The sequence below is a fragment of the Kuraishia capsulata genome, genomic scaffold, assembly GCF_000576695.1.
Source record: "Kuraishia capsulata CBS 1993 genomic scaffold, Kuraishia_capsulata_scaffold_3, whole genome shotgun sequence".
NCBI classification, from domain to species: Eukaryota; Fungi; Ascomycota; class Pichiomycetes; order Pichiales; family Pichiaceae; genus Kuraishia; species Kuraishia capsulata.
In genome coordinates, this window is record NW_019172952.1 from 600,374 (window position 1) to 614,778 (window position 14,405).

The 14,405-nt window shown below is 46.1% G+C and overlaps 6 protein-coding genes across 6 annotated transcripts; 4 read left to right on the forward strand and 2 right to left on the reverse strand.

The window, feature by feature from the left end:
* Positions 1-315: 315 nt before the first annotated feature.
* KUCA_T00002564001 (uncharacterized protein) lies at positions 316-2,397 on the forward strand (the record flags this gene model as incomplete). The annotated part of the gene is made up of 1 exon (XM_022602827.1): positions 316-2,397. The coding sequence occupies one exon, from the start codon at positions 316-318 to the stop codon at positions 2,395-2,397; it is 2,082 nt and encodes a 693-aa protein (XP_022458593.1).
* Positions 2,398-2,618: 221 nt separating this feature from the next.
* KUCA_T00002565001 (uncharacterized protein) lies at positions 2,619-4,115 on the reverse strand (the record flags this gene model as incomplete). Its single annotated transcript, XM_022602828.1, has 1 exon — positions 2,619-4,115. One exon carries the CDS (start codon positions 4,113-4,115, stop codon positions 2,619-2,621), a length of 1,497 nt encoding a protein of 498 aa, XP_022458594.1.
* Positions 4,116-4,819: 704 nt separating this feature from the next.
* On the forward strand, positions 4,820-6,286 carry KUCA_T00002566001 (uncharacterized protein; the record flags this gene model as incomplete). Its single annotated transcript, XM_022602829.1, has 1 exon — positions 4,820-6,286. One exon carries the CDS (start codon positions 4,820-4,822, stop codon positions 6,284-6,286), a length of 1,467 nt encoding a protein of 488 aa, XP_022458595.1.
* Positions 6,287-7,483: 1,197 nt separating this feature from the next.
* KUCA_T00002567001 (uncharacterized protein) lies at positions 7,484-8,050 on the forward strand (the record flags this gene model as incomplete). Its single annotated transcript, XM_022602831.1, has 1 exon — positions 7,484-8,050. The coding sequence occupies one exon, from the start codon at positions 7,484-7,486 to the stop codon at positions 8,048-8,050; it is 567 nt and encodes a 188-aa protein (XP_022458596.1).
* A 469-nt stretch (positions 8,051-8,519) lies between these two features.
* On the reverse strand, positions 8,520-9,941 carry KUCA_T00002568001 (uncharacterized protein; the record flags this gene model as incomplete). The annotated part of the gene is made up of 1 exon (XM_022602832.1): positions 8,520-9,941. One exon carries the CDS (start codon positions 9,939-9,941, stop codon positions 8,520-8,522), a length of 1,422 nt encoding a protein of 473 aa, XP_022458597.1.
* Positions 9,942-13,032: 3,091 nt separating this feature from the next.
* Positions 13,033-14,190, forward strand: KUCA_T00002569001 (uncharacterized protein; the record flags this gene model as incomplete). The annotated part of the gene is made up of 1 exon (XM_022602833.1): positions 13,033-14,190. The coding sequence occupies one exon, from the start codon at positions 13,033-13,035 to the stop codon at positions 14,188-14,190; it is 1,158 nt and encodes a 385-aa protein (XP_022458598.1).
* Between the last annotated feature and the right edge of the window lie 215 nt (positions 14,191-14,405).

Genomic DNA, 14,405 nt, shown 5'->3' on the forward strand with positions numbered 1-14,405 from the left:
GGTCTGCCTGACGGGCGAGGCGCGGAATTGGACTCCAAAAAACCACCGCCGGCTGTCTTTGAGATAGAGATGCAAGTTAAAAATTTTCATTATGACATGCAAGATAGCCGTACAATGTATCCACAGTAAAGATTCCACCATCTCCAGCTTTTGGCACATCTTTCGTGCGGGTGGTAGGGGACTGACATGTAAGCATAATTATGCCGAACGTTGAGGGTATAAAGAGCGAGACTAATCCCCTATTGATCTACTGATAAACTCAAGCAACCAATCCCCAGACTACCGAAATCGCTGAACCGGCACTCAACAACCCTAATGGAACCAACGCTGTCTCAAGGAGTCGGCTATGGAGTCATAGTCGGACTCGGTGCGTTTTTCGCACTGATGATGAACGTGATCACTATAGTTCAAAACAAGTTCACCAAGTTCAATGCCGGTAAGGTTGATGAGTTCACTGCTGCCAGCAGAAATATTCCTTTCGGTCTGATTATTTGTGGTATCGTGTCCTCGTGGACCTGGTCGCTGACTCTGTTGCAGTCTTCTACCGAGTCGTATTACTTGGGTGTTTCTGGCTCATACTACTACGGTTTGGGTGGTTTGCTGCAAGTGGGAATTTTTTCCGTCATTGCCGCCAAAGTCAAAGTGAACGCCAACTTGGTAACAACATTTGCTGAACTTGGATATTTTCGTTTTGGAACGTGGGGGCATTTGGCTTTTCTGTGGTCCGGAATAATCTGCAATGCGATCGTGTCTGCATGCATCTTGCTTGGTGGGGGTGCGGTTTTTTCCGCGATTACGGGCATCTCTGAGTACGCCGCACTGTTCCTGATTCCTCTCGGAGTAGCAGCATACGTATCTCTGGGTGGTTTAAGAGCCACCTTTATTTCGGATGCAACTCACACCTTCATTCTGCTGATTTTCGTGATCATCTTTGTTTTCACCGTTTACGTTGGAAGCTCCAAGATTGGATCTCCCGGCCGCATGTGGGAGCTGCTCAAAGAGGTTTCGAAGACCACTCCAGTCGACACCAACTACCACGGCGAATATCTGACTTTCAGATCCGCTGATGGTGCTGTGTATGCAGTCAGATCTACCATCACCGGTTTTGGATTGGTTGCTTGTGACCAGGCCTATTGGAGTAGAGCCATTGCCGGTAAGGACAGAGTCATCGGCCCTGCCTACTTTGTCGCTGCCCTCTGTTGGTTTATCATCCCATTCAGTCTGGGAGCATCGCTTGGTCTCAGTGCTAGAGCCCTCAGTGTTTACCCTGACTTTCCAACTCTTTCTAGTGCCGAAGTTGGGGCTGGTCTCTGTTCGGTTGCCAGTGCAGTTTATCTTCTCGGAAAAGCTGGAGCCACCATGATGATGCTGATGGTTTTCCTCAGTGTGACTTCCTCTTTCTCAGGTGAGTTGATTGCAACCTCCACATTGATTTCCTATGACATCTACAAGAAGTATATCCGCAAGAACGCCACTCCTCACGAGGTTGTTCGCGTGGCCAAGATCATGGTTTTCGTGTGGGCTCTCTTCTCTGCTGGTCTCTCCTCTGCCTTTAATGCTGCCGGAATCGGTCTTGGTTGGCTCTTTAATTTCCTCGGAGTAGCCACTGCTTCAGGTGTTTTCCCAATTGCCTTGGCATTCACTTGGTCTGGTCTGACCACTCTTGGAGCCGTTGTTGGGTCTATAGGCTCAATGTGCATTGCTCTTATCGTCTGGCTCGTCACCTGTAAGGCTTACATGGGCACTATCAACGTGGACAATCTTTCTAACGATTGGGTATCTTTTGCAGGAAACTCTGCTGCTATTGTTTGTGGCGGTGTTATTTCTATCGGACTTTCCTTGATCTTCCCAGAGAAGGAAACCTTTGAGTGGGAAGACACCCGTAACAGAACAATTTTGGTGGGCGAATCCAAGGAAGCCCACCGTGAGCACCAAGAGAGACTGGAAAATCTCACCAGTGCTGAGCAACGCGCTGTTGCTCACGAGACCAATGCTGGAGACGATTCGTCCCTGGATATTGAACTGGACCAAGAAATTGACCAGGTCTTCCTCGGAGCTCAATTCAAGAAGTACACCATTCTGTTCGGTATCACGGCCCTTATCTTTGCTTTTGTGATTCCAGTTCCTTTGAGTGCTGCACCATACATCTGGTCCAAAAAGTTTTTGGCTGGTGTAGTGGGTATCATCATTGCCTGGTTATTTGTTTCCTTCAGCGTGGTCATCATCCTCCCCATCTGGGAGTCCAAGGAATACTTGTGGAACTTGTTCCTCGTAATAATTGGAAAACAGACCATTGAACAATTCCACAATTCACAAGAGGGTGGTGATGAGTCCTCTGGTTCTGGTTCTTCCGTGGAAGTTGACGTGAGTCCGATCGTTGAGAAGACTGGTGCTTAAGTGGTGAGGCCTGATGGCTCACTTCGCTGTATTTTTCATTCATTTGAGCTTACTCTTTAGTTGATTTTGTCGAAGCATTTTCATTTAATAAATAGTGATAGAACTTGTTTCTGATTCTCTTATAGACGGAGAAATCCGGCAGATGTTTATGTATAAGAATGGACCCATTGGGATATGGCGAAGGAGCTAAGATGTTCTGATGGTAGCAACGCTGGGCTCCCTCACCTAAACTCTGCAGCCCCGGCTACACTCCTCCTAAACTGCTCCAAACTCGACCGGGAATTCACACTGCGATTAGACGAAGAGGAAGAACGTCTTCTCTGCTTTCTTGCACTAGTGGGATCCACGTGATCTTTTCCAAGAGTTTTTGCCAGAAACGAAAGAATATCAGTAAGGGATACGACACCCACAAGCCGGCCTGGATGACCCGAATCGTCTTTCTGAAAATTACCGATAGGCGAGTTTTGCGAATTGATCGAAGACGCCGAGGAATGGTTGGATTGCGTAAAGTGCATTGACTGCGAAACAGGTTGGGTCTGTTGGACGTTCGACTGGGGTTTTGTGTCTTCACCATATGGCCTGACAATCCACAATCTGTGTGATTGCGTTGCCACGAGCTTGGCTATTGTCCTTGCAAGCGACGAGTTTGTAGTCACGTGGAATATTGGGAACGAGTCCTTTCCGTTTTCAAGACCTCTAGTTCCAAGAATCACCGAAATGAAATGCAAACAACTCTTATACAACAGATCTGACTTAGAGCTCTTGGAAACGTGTTTCACATCTGTTACAGAGATATTGCCCAAAAGGTTGTGATTGCGGTCGATCACCGCCAATGACGAGATCATCAAATCGTGCATCTTCAAGAGAGCTTCCATCAGCAACTGGTCACCGTAGATGGAAACAACAGAGTTTGAGCCTATGTTAAGCGTCTGCAAAGAAGAGTTCAGAACGGGCTCCAGAGAAGGGAATCTTCTGGCGTTTTCCCACAAGTACTTGATCAATCTTCTTTGTGACAAGATACCTGTGATCTTGTTGTTATTAGTGATTGCAACACGGTGAACTCCATTGCCCATAATCTCAACAACTGTGGAAAGTGTGTCTGTTTCGTTTAACTTAATGAATGGGTTCTTATTGGTCAGTTTTATCACAAAGCTAACTGGCACAGACTCTCCTTTCTGAGCACGCATTATGATCAGAGGAATATCAGACTTAGGTTCATAGTCGATGGCAGATATCTTTTCAGCTTTGAGTTTGTTGAGGACTAGCAGCAGATAAGAATTTAGATCTGTGTAGTCAAAGGTGAGACAGTTGAGATCGTTTGCGTATTGCTCAACAGGCACAGATGTCAGATTGTTCCTCACCAAAGTGTCAAATGCCAGTTCCACGGAGACATCACTTCTGATTAAGATGAGCTTATTCTGCTCGACAAGTTCCGACAAAGGCACCTCGTACCAGTCACCACTAGTTTGCAATGCGGAGTGGATGGAGCTGGTATGCGAGGACAAAGAGGTATTCCTAGACAGTTGTCCAGCCGCAACATTCCCATACTGCGGCGATACCGCTGACAAATCGATAGAAGTTATGTTTTCATAGCCAGGGTCGAGCTGCGGAGGGCTGGAGAGCATTTCAACGATGGATGTCTGTCTAGATTTGAGTCCTGGAGAACCAGGGGTCCTGAAGGAGGGTGAATTGGGGTAGTTCGAGCCGCTGGAAGACATCAAGATGCAAAAACTTCAAAAAATATGGCGCAAGTGCAGGGAATGACTCGTTTTAGGAAAGACCTGAAAAGCGGACTAGGTTTTCTTGTTCAAATCTCAAACAAGGCTTTGTAAGAGTCACACAGATGGGATGCGGAGAAGGAAGAGTCAATTGAAGATTGTAGCAGCAAACTGTCGACACCGCAATATATCCAGGAACAATCCACAGAATATTCAACGACAGATATAAAATAACGGAAGGATGCTTTGACAGAGCTTGTTGTACAAAGAACACCCAACCCTTGTGGTCACAAAAAGAGGCGAAACAAAGCAACTGATGATGGGGTTACATGCCCTGGGCAACCATGTTTATTGATGGCACACGAAAAATGACTTCTTACATCAGCATCCATTGTCCCGAAGATAGTGTGCAAATCAATTGAGAAGTAGTGCCCCAACTGGCACAACAATTCAACCCAACAAATTTGGCCCTTTCTAGCAAATTGAAGTGGTGTGGTGTGCTCTTTTTCTTCTTCTCTGTTTCCAAGGCACGTCTTCTCCTGATATAAAACCTGTATCTTGCTTGTTTGTTTCTAGTTCGACCAGTCCGACCAGTCCAAACTGTCTGATCAGTTGCTCGTCTTATTTTCCGCTTCGTCACTCCAGGTATCTGATTGAGCAGAGACCTACAATACTAGCAAAGTTTTAAGCAGTACAACGCCAACATGTCGTCTGTTGATGCGGTGGATATCACTGAGGCAAACTCGGTGGCGGCCGGAACCAACGCTCCCATGAAGAGAATTGTCGCCTCAGGGATTGGTGGAAGGCTTATGGGTTCCAAGTCAATGTACGATGTTACTGCAGACCAGATCGCCAAAGATAATCTGGCCCTTTTGCTCGAAAAGGACAAGAAAGCGAAGGCCAAGTACGCCTCAAACAAACACATCAGCGAACAACCCTGGACGAGGGAGAATTGGGCACAACATATCAACTGGCTGAACTTCGTTCTCGTGTTCGCCATTCCTGTGATGGGTCTTTTGTCTACCTTCTGGGTCACACCCAGAATAGAGACTTTTGCCCTTGCCTTTATTCTGTATGTCTTTTCGGGACTGTCCATTACTGCTGGATATCACAGACTTTGGGCTCATAGAGCATACCAGGCCAGACTGCCAGTTAGGCTGTTCTACGCTTTTTTCGGAGCTGGTTCCGTTGAGGGTTCTATCAAATGGTGGGCCCATTCTCACAGAATCCACCACAGATACACTGACACTGTCAGGGATCCATACGACGCCCGCCAGGGCTTTTGGTACTCCCACATGGGCTGGATGCTTACGGTGCCCAACCCTCGTTACAAGGCTCGTGCGGACATCACAGATTTGTCCGACGACTGGGTCGTCAGGGCTCAGCACAGACACTATCTTATGGTGATGGCTTTTTCTGGATTTTTGCTCCCTTCGTTGATCGCCGGCTACTTCTGGGGTGACTATCTTGGTGGTTTCATCTACGGTGGAATCTTGAAGGTTTTCTTTATCCAGCAAGCCACTTTCTGTGTCAACTCGCTTGCCCATTGGATTGGTGTTCAGCCTTTTGACGATAAGCGCACTCCAAGAGACCATTTCTTGACTGCTTTCGTGACCTTCGGTGAAGGTTACCACAACTTCCACCATGAATTCCCATCTGATTACAGAAATGCCTTGAAATGGTACCAATACGACCCTACAAAGCACGTCATATACCTGACATCAAAGCTGGGTTTGGCTTACAACCTCAAGACTTTTTCTCAGAACGCCATTGAACAAGGCCTTGTTCAGCAACAGCAGAAGAAGCTGGATGCTTTGAGAGCAAACCTCAACTGGGGTATCCCTCTTTCGGACTTGCCTCTCTGGGACAAGACACAATTCTTCGAGAAGTCGAAGGAACAGAAGGGTCTTGTGATCATCTCTGGTATAGTGCACGATGTGTCAGGGTTTTTGACCGAGCACCCAGGTGGACAAGCTCTGATCAAGACCTCCATTGGAAAGGATGCCACTGTTGCCTTCAATGGTGGGGTTTACGCCCACTCTAATGCTGCACACAATGTTTTGGCAACGATGAGAGTCGCTGTCATCAGAGATTCAGGTGCCACGGCAGACACGTACGATCGCCAGCTCGAGATGATCGCTGCAAAGAAGGAAAAGGAAGGGCAAGCTTGATCTGCAATCAGATTGAAGTAAAAAAAAACACACAAACAATGAGATAATGGGTTTTAAAAACGTAAATAACACAAAAAAAAACACTGAACAATCTTGGAGATACTTAGGCATCCGATTAAGTTAATCTTCACCGTTGGTATTTTGTCTTCAACGAGAAAGCTCTGTACTTCAAGGGGGAATTTAATTAACTGTCGGGTAAAAGATATACCGATTCAGTATTTTCTTCACAATTTACGTAACAAGGAAACAAAAAAAAATTGCTCCACGGGAGGCTCGAACTCTCGACCTTCAGATAGCACACGTTGCAAACGATATGAGACTGACGCTCTACCGACTGAGCTAGTGAAGCACTCAAAATTTTTGAAAAATAATGGTCCTTCATGAACAGGCAGGAAACTGGACGGGCTCAAAACCTCTAGAGCTTGACAGTTTTTAGAGAAATCAGGGGTTTGAATAGAAATTAGAAAATCAGAGAATAATTAGCATGTACAAGCTTCAAATACAGATTTGGGTACGTCTAAAATTTGATTTACACGCAGCTGGGAGCGCGTTGTGTCTTGACCGTCAGCCAAGGGGAGAGACGGCAATGTAGTGCAAGCCATTGTGCAGTGTTATGTGCGGATTTAATACAAGATAAGTAATTTTAATTAGTAAACTTCTTGGTGTCTCTTACCGTCTTACGGCTAATAGGTTTTGGTCAAACACGCGGTTCAACACCTAAAAACTCCCGAGATTTGTGAAAGTGCGGTGAAGAAGACGGTTTTGACACGCCAGTTGGATATTGTTCTATCCTGAGAACTAGCAGTCTTCAGCTCCTCACGTTGCAGTTTTACTACTCATTTCAGAAACTACCACAACCTCATTTCCGACTTAACAATGGACATACAACCACGAAATCTGGAAATTCCAGAGGGAAATGCCTCATTGATGCTGGCGTGGCAGGTGAAAGGTGGGTAGAGTCTTCACGGAACTTTTCAAAGCCTGTCAAGAAGGAGAACACTAACCGTCCCAGGTCGTAACGTATTGGTTATTGGAGCGGGTGCAGTTGCCCTCTCGAGAATAAATCATCTTATTCAAGCAGATGCCATCATCACAGTTGTCGCATCGAAAATTACCGAACCCGCTATTTCTCAGTACTATCAACTAGGGATACTCAAAGTCATTCATGAAAGGGAGTACACATCGTCAGATCTCACCATGTACAAACAGAGAGACCTATCGCATCTCAAACAAAAGCCTGAGCTTTCAGAAGAAGATTACGAGCTCATCAGAGATGTCGATCAGAATGAGACGTTTGCTCTCGTTTTGGCAGCCGTAGACTCCCCTACCGTCTCTAGCAAGATATATGCCGATTGCAAACTAAGGGGTCTTTCGGTGAACATAGCCGATAGGCCACCCCAGTGTGACTTCTACTTTGGCTCTGTTTTGCGAAAGGGATCGCTTCAGGTCATGATAAGCACCAATGGAAAATCGCCTAGGTTGGCTAACAGAATCAAAATCACCAAGCTGCAGCCCATGCTTGACCAGATCGATTTTGCGCGGGCAGTCGAGAACCTGGGCTTCTTGAGGGAACAAGTGAAGCAACACAAGATCCAAGGCTCTGATCTGGACACAATCAAGAGAAGAATGGAATGGAACAAGACTGTGACGGATATTTATTCTGTGGAGGAATGGGGCCAATTGACTTCGAATGATGTTGAAAAAGTCCTTGATTACTTCCCTGAATTTCCACCCAGATCAATTGAGGAATTGCGAAATGGGTGAAACTAAGAACTTCTGAAGCTGGTGGAGTCCTTTGAATATTTTCTGGTGGTCTGGGCAAAACAGTCAATCTAGCTGAGTGTCGCTACTAGGCCAATGTACATTATCTACTCATCTATTCAAACCAATAACTTTTGTCACTTTAGATTGAGCACCTCAAACAAAATTGTATCGTATAACATAAAATGGGGTAACGAGGTAAATAAGGTATGGAAAAGATAGATAAAGATCGGAGAGTGGACAAGACAGCAACAATGGCTGACTGCCAGAATAACAACTGACTTTTGAAAGACCAGCCTCAATTTCTTTCTAGAAAAGCCCAAATCAGAAACTTTTGTAAATTTGCCAACACTTGCTGGGTCAGCTGTCATTAATCGTAAGAGGCGAGACAGCTACACTGGATGAGGCCAACCGGAAGACCTAGTAAGCTCATCAACCATTCAGTCATTCAAAGACACCAGATTTAGCCAGTTTAATCCAGCCTTTTCAAACCGTCCAGTTGCCCTTCAGAGTCAGAACCCTTGTGTTCTGAACCCTCTTGGTCCGGAGTCAGTGGTGTTTCCAGGGTCGAACCTGAATTTGGCTGTTCCTTGAATACGGGCACATGTTGGTTCTGGTGAAGGTGGTGAGGTTGTGGCGGGTGAATCTGCGGCTGAATCACCTGTGGAAACATTTGTTGATAAATGTAAGGAGATTGTTGGTCCAGCATTTGCTGGTCCATCATCTGTGGAGCCATCTCCGCTGCATAATAAAACGGCGTGCCGTATTCAGCCACTTGTTGCGGAGCCACAGATTGATACCCATCATAGCTCTTTACCATCATCTGCTGGTTCAAGTTCGAGTTATTGGATCTACCCCAGCTTAGTCTCACGCGTGATCCTCCGATTATGAATCCCTGCATACCGGCAATCGCCTGCTCTGCATCCTGTCTCTTTGAAAACTTCACGAATCCACAACCCTTTCCAGGTGGAATTTTGACCTGAACGATACTGCCAAATGGCTCAAATAGAGTGATTAAAGTCTCTTCTGGAACGCCATTGGCCAATCCACCGACGAAAACAGTCGTATTATTTGGATCGTTAAAAACCTGAGATTGCTGCAGAGATTGAGGAGGAGCGCCGCCATGCTGGCCCATCTGAGGAAGAGGAACACCAGCAGTGGCATAGTAAGGCACAGAAACTTGACCTGGAACATGTGGTGGGGGACCTGTTGCCGTAAGGAACATCCTCTCATCCGATCCGTTGGTCTTTAATCCCAAGTTCTGATGTTTTGGAGTTGCAAGAGCAACTCTGATTGGTCTGTCGCCCAACCAAACACCATTCATCTCGTTCAAGGCCCTTCTGCGGTCTTCTTCGCTGGTGAAACGAACGAAGCCAAAACATCTCGAAGATCCAGTGGTTGGGTCTGTCATCACCCTCACTGTCTTCACAGAGCTGAAGTGGTGCTGAAACAGAGCCAGCAAGTGCGCTTCCGTGGTAGAGGGAGACAAGTCTCCCACAAAAAGAGAAAACTCTGGGGTCTGTGGAATTTGCGCATCCAACGTGGCTCCACTGGCCCAATTGAGTCTGAAGACCTTGCCATTTGAGTTTGGTATGGCAGACCCGTTGAGAGAAAGACCCTCCTTGGCCTCTTCGTAGGTATCAAATTCGACGAAACAGTAGCCAGAATGGTTGAAAAGCGACGTGTGCATGAAATTTTGCTTGGGTTTGATTACCTTGACCAGCACCCGCTTGTTCATGGCCGACCAGATCGAGGTGATATAGTCTTCGTCCCACCACGGCTCTAGATCACCCATCCACAGCGTTTTGGGGGTGACATTGGAGCTTGCGCCCGAAATCTCAGGCGGATTTGGCAAGGGAATGGTGTTGAGGAAGTCGGTAGAGCCTGTTTGCATGGTGTTGAAGTAAACGGCAGAGGATATAAATAGACTGCGAGCTAAACAGATGCGGAAACCCTCAGAGCAAAGATAAAAAAAACAAAACCAAAATATGGCAGCTGAAATGAAGTTAGAAAAAAAATCCAATTGCTTCGTTTGAATTCGTCAACTGCGAGGAGAAAGCTTCAACAGTGGTTAGCAAAATTGGTCTGAGCTGAATATGCGGCCGAACGAGTTTCACGTCAAAAGAACTATCGGCACCACGAAATAATTGTTCCGGGAACAATATCCAATCAAATCAAATCACCAACGATCAAATAGAACAACGAAAGCGGTTTTTCGTTGCTTAGAGTTCAATCTAAACAGGGCTATTCAGTAGGTGGATATCAAACTTGCTGTCTAGTTGGCGTGCCTTCGATGGGTGTGTGACGCAGAGTTCGATCGCTGGATTTTTGTGCAGAAAACCAGGCGTTAAAATGTCAATTCCAACGAGATTGACTTGAATGTCTTGTCCTTGAAAATGTCTCTTGTTGATATTCCGAAATACTCGCGCGAAAGACAACTGTCGCTAAGAGGGGCAGTGGCGAGTATGACAGGGGAAGCGGGTTGAAGCAAGCGCGAACAAGATACTAAAACAAATTGTATCGGTAGGTTTTGGCCAAAGTCCAATTGTCTGACAAGCCTCGGAACAATAAAATGGAAACACTATTGGCTGCGCTATTCACAACACAAAAGGCAAACTTCAGTATGGTGGTTTGAAGTATTATGAAGCCGTAAACGTTGCAAAAGTCAGACTCGGGGATAAAAAAATAAACACGGAAAAGCAAAGCTAAGAAGTCCACGGATCCAATTGAGCCTTTTTCAAGAAGCTGTTTTTGATTGTAGAGCAGTGTCTGATTTATGGCGATACGACAAAGAAAAGAGAGAGGGAAAGGAACTTCGCCCGGAGCAAAGATTAAGTGAGGCGGCCTCCAAATGCGTGCTACATTGACAATGTGATTAAAACGGGACAAAATTAGGATTATGGCTCTAGTGTGCGATTCCAAAACGAAAAAAAGCTGGCACTTCCTCGCTATTTGTCCGCAATCAAGTATACATTGCCGTGCCCCGTTGCCCAACCTCCTGCTAAGCGGACTGTTCAGGGTTCCTGAAAAGAAACCCCGTGCTGTGGGATGAGCGAGGGCGTATGCTGCTATGGCAGGGGGAACTGGAGACTGAACGACTCAGTGTTGGAAACCGAGATTGAAGAATTAGATTTTGCGATGATATTAGGCTCATATGGCAAGTACTTGATGGACTCTTTTTGTATTCCAGGCTGCCTCAATCAGTTTGGAGGTCACCCTTCACTTTCGCGGACCTAATTCTAGCCTCATCGCCCAAAATGTTGGAAAGGGCGTCTGCGTCGAGTCTACTGTTTCCACCGGCTTTGGTTCGGAATTCTGGGGGCCAAGTTTTTTCTCATACGAAGCCCGAAATGAGAACAAGAGCGAGTTCTCGGCGCCTAATCAGGCCTTGCTTCTGAATTTCTGCAGCTCAACTTGACTTTTGCGGTAAATCAGAATAGGGATGATCTGCACTGAACAGTTCCATGGAAAATTCTACACATGAGCACTTGACAGATGATGCCCCCTGATGATGTACACCTGTAGAACCAGTGGGCCTGTTAAGACGGGGTTAACTAGACACACCACTTTTCATTTAACCAGGCCATGAAGCCTCGACTGGACAGAGCTTTTCTGCTGTCTAGTCACTGTCTGCTAAGTGCAAGTTTATTCCGTTGACTAGTGTTTGCTCGTTTTTAAACAGCTTGTCCGCTTTTCCCCTCTCATCTTCTGAGTGCGAGGAAGACTCCCGAGCCTGGTGAATTCCGACAGAGATTCCGCCTTTTCGGAAGTTCAATACTACAGATACAATAAGCATAGCACCCACAAATAGACTCTCCTCTTAAGCTGTTTATTCGTTCCTGAATTCGTGTGGCTTGACGTTTACGGATTTATCCGGATTTGTTGGGGTTCAATCCACCTTATAATCGGGACGCAACCCAGGTCATATGCATGCTCTGCCCGACTCCATAACCGTCAGACATGTGAACCCGTGGATCAAAAGCATTTTACAAGCATTGTTTGTGCGATTGTGCACTGAAATCACACACCGTCTTGGCACGTCCATAAACCCCTTCACCTTTAAATCAGGGACTTTTCGGCTCTGGCCCCCCTGCCTTAGACAGTTTTTCCCCATCTAATCAAAGCAGGTACGGTACAACCTATGATGATTTATCTAGATGTACCTATTTTTTCAACTTACGTCTTTTCCGAGCACAAACTTTAACTCAGTGTTCTTAACCCACAACATGCCAGTGTTGTTTTCTAATCACGCGTCGTCGTATGCTTCGGGATTCACACGGGAATGTCCATCATATCGGGACAAAGAATGTGGATGCCGAATCCTCATAAATAACCCCAAAAGGTGCTGAAAAATGGACACCACTAGGAACCTTAATATAGCTCTAGTCGTGAAAACCACGCTGGCAAAACACTATTGATAGTTGCCGTGGTCTGATGTTACAGTTACTGCATATTCTAGTGAGTAGCGTCACTTTGTTGGTCTAAGCGTTTCAAAAATTCTAAGCTTCTTAAGCTTTTTTCCTAGAATAGTTCTTGTCAATCGCTTCCGAGTCAAAAGAAGGCCCTTGCTCGCAGTCGCGGTCATCCATAAACGGCGCAAAAACCGCCTGGCTGCAGCTGTGTTGAAAAGCACTATGCATTAGGTATGTGCCTGCATTCTAACGGTCACGGTCCAGAACCTGCGGGGACTGAAGTTATTAATGATTTAATGGGCAAAAAAATTACAAATCAAAACAGCCCTCTCAAAACAGGCCACAAGTGGCGTATGGAAAATCTTTTGGGAACGGTTATTTTCACCTCCAAATCATAAACGGCCCGCTGCCGCCTCGGATGGGCGCGTAGTCACCGAAAAACGGATTTTAGAAAGGAAGTGTGCCAACAAGAGATCTAAGCACGCGTACACGTGAAAGAAGACACACCCACTTCACGTCAGAATTTTATTGTTTGGCTGCTGTTCCTATTTGTTCTTTTTTTGGTACGATAAGATGGATTCGAGGTCTACGCAGAGAGAATCTCAGAGAGAAGTGCGGAGAAGAGGTGCCGCAAGCAGACACGTGAGCGCTCCCGACATAAGGATAACTGTGCCATCTGGAGGGACTATCAACAGGCAGAGGAGATTGAGCAAGAGTACGGGAAAATCCCCTGTTGCTGGACTGCGAAGCGTGTTGAACAGAGACCCAAAATCCCCCAAGCGAATTCCTGTACCAGTTCAGTCGTTTAGCCCATCATGGGAAAGTCCCCTTATGACGAGGAAAAGAGTTTCGAAGACGAGGGTTGAGAAACCGAGCTCAAAGAGCCCAGGCAGGGCTAAGAGGAGCAATAAGTTGGAGAAAAGCAAGAAGCCTGGTTTGGGTTTGAAAGCGGGCGCGATAAGTTCTCGAACTCAACAGCCACAGCGGAGAGGAAAGACAAAGAGTCAGCTGCTAAAACCTGCCAGAACCCCCAATGCTAGAGCCCCACGGACCCCACGGACTCCGAAAGCAGTGAAGCAAAAGCCTGTGCGCACTTTTGAGCAAATGGAAAACATTGACCGAGACCCGGAGTCTGAACCTGAAGTCGATTCGGAGTATCATTCGGCTGTAGAGTCCCCTGCTCTGGACATAGACACCAACTCCATGCAGATAAAGTACGAAAGGCTAACCAGGACATCCAAAATCACGACGGTTGATGTTTTGATTGAGATCATCAAGGATTACATCTCTAGGTTCCAGCAGACTACGAGCCACAGCGTGGTTCAGAATAGAATGATCTCCAGGTTTGAGGAGGACGTCGTTGCGCATCTGATGAAGCTAACGGATTTGAGGCTGACCAATGAGAGCTTGAACTCTCAGATTGGCCAGCTCAATAGACAGAAGAACGAGCTCAGAACGCAGATATACGAGGTTCGCGGAAAGCAGTCAGATATCGCAATGGAGTTGAACAAAGAAAGACAGTCATACCATTCTAAGAGACAGCAGAGCTTGATACGAGCCAGAATAGGAAAAGTGTTGTACGAGAAAGACTTCAAAATGGAAGAAATTGGAACGGTGAGGACGAAGCTCAATGATCTGGATACTGTGGTGAATCCTTCATGGGGACTTGTGGAGAAATTGAAGATTACGAACGACAAATTGGACATGCTGAAGCAAATGATAGAATCATAGGCCTCTCGTGTCTTTGTTTGAATACTAGTGTGACTGGTTCAGTTCAAAAAATCAGTAGTATATATTACACCATTACACCCCAAAGTCTAATCCGTCAAACAGGGCTCGTGTCTCAATTACAACCGCGATATCAGTTTCGTGTTCGGGTTACCTTTCTTTGAACTTGGTTTTTCAAAAAGGTGATGTCAAGGCTGTGATCGATACCTGAATTGATA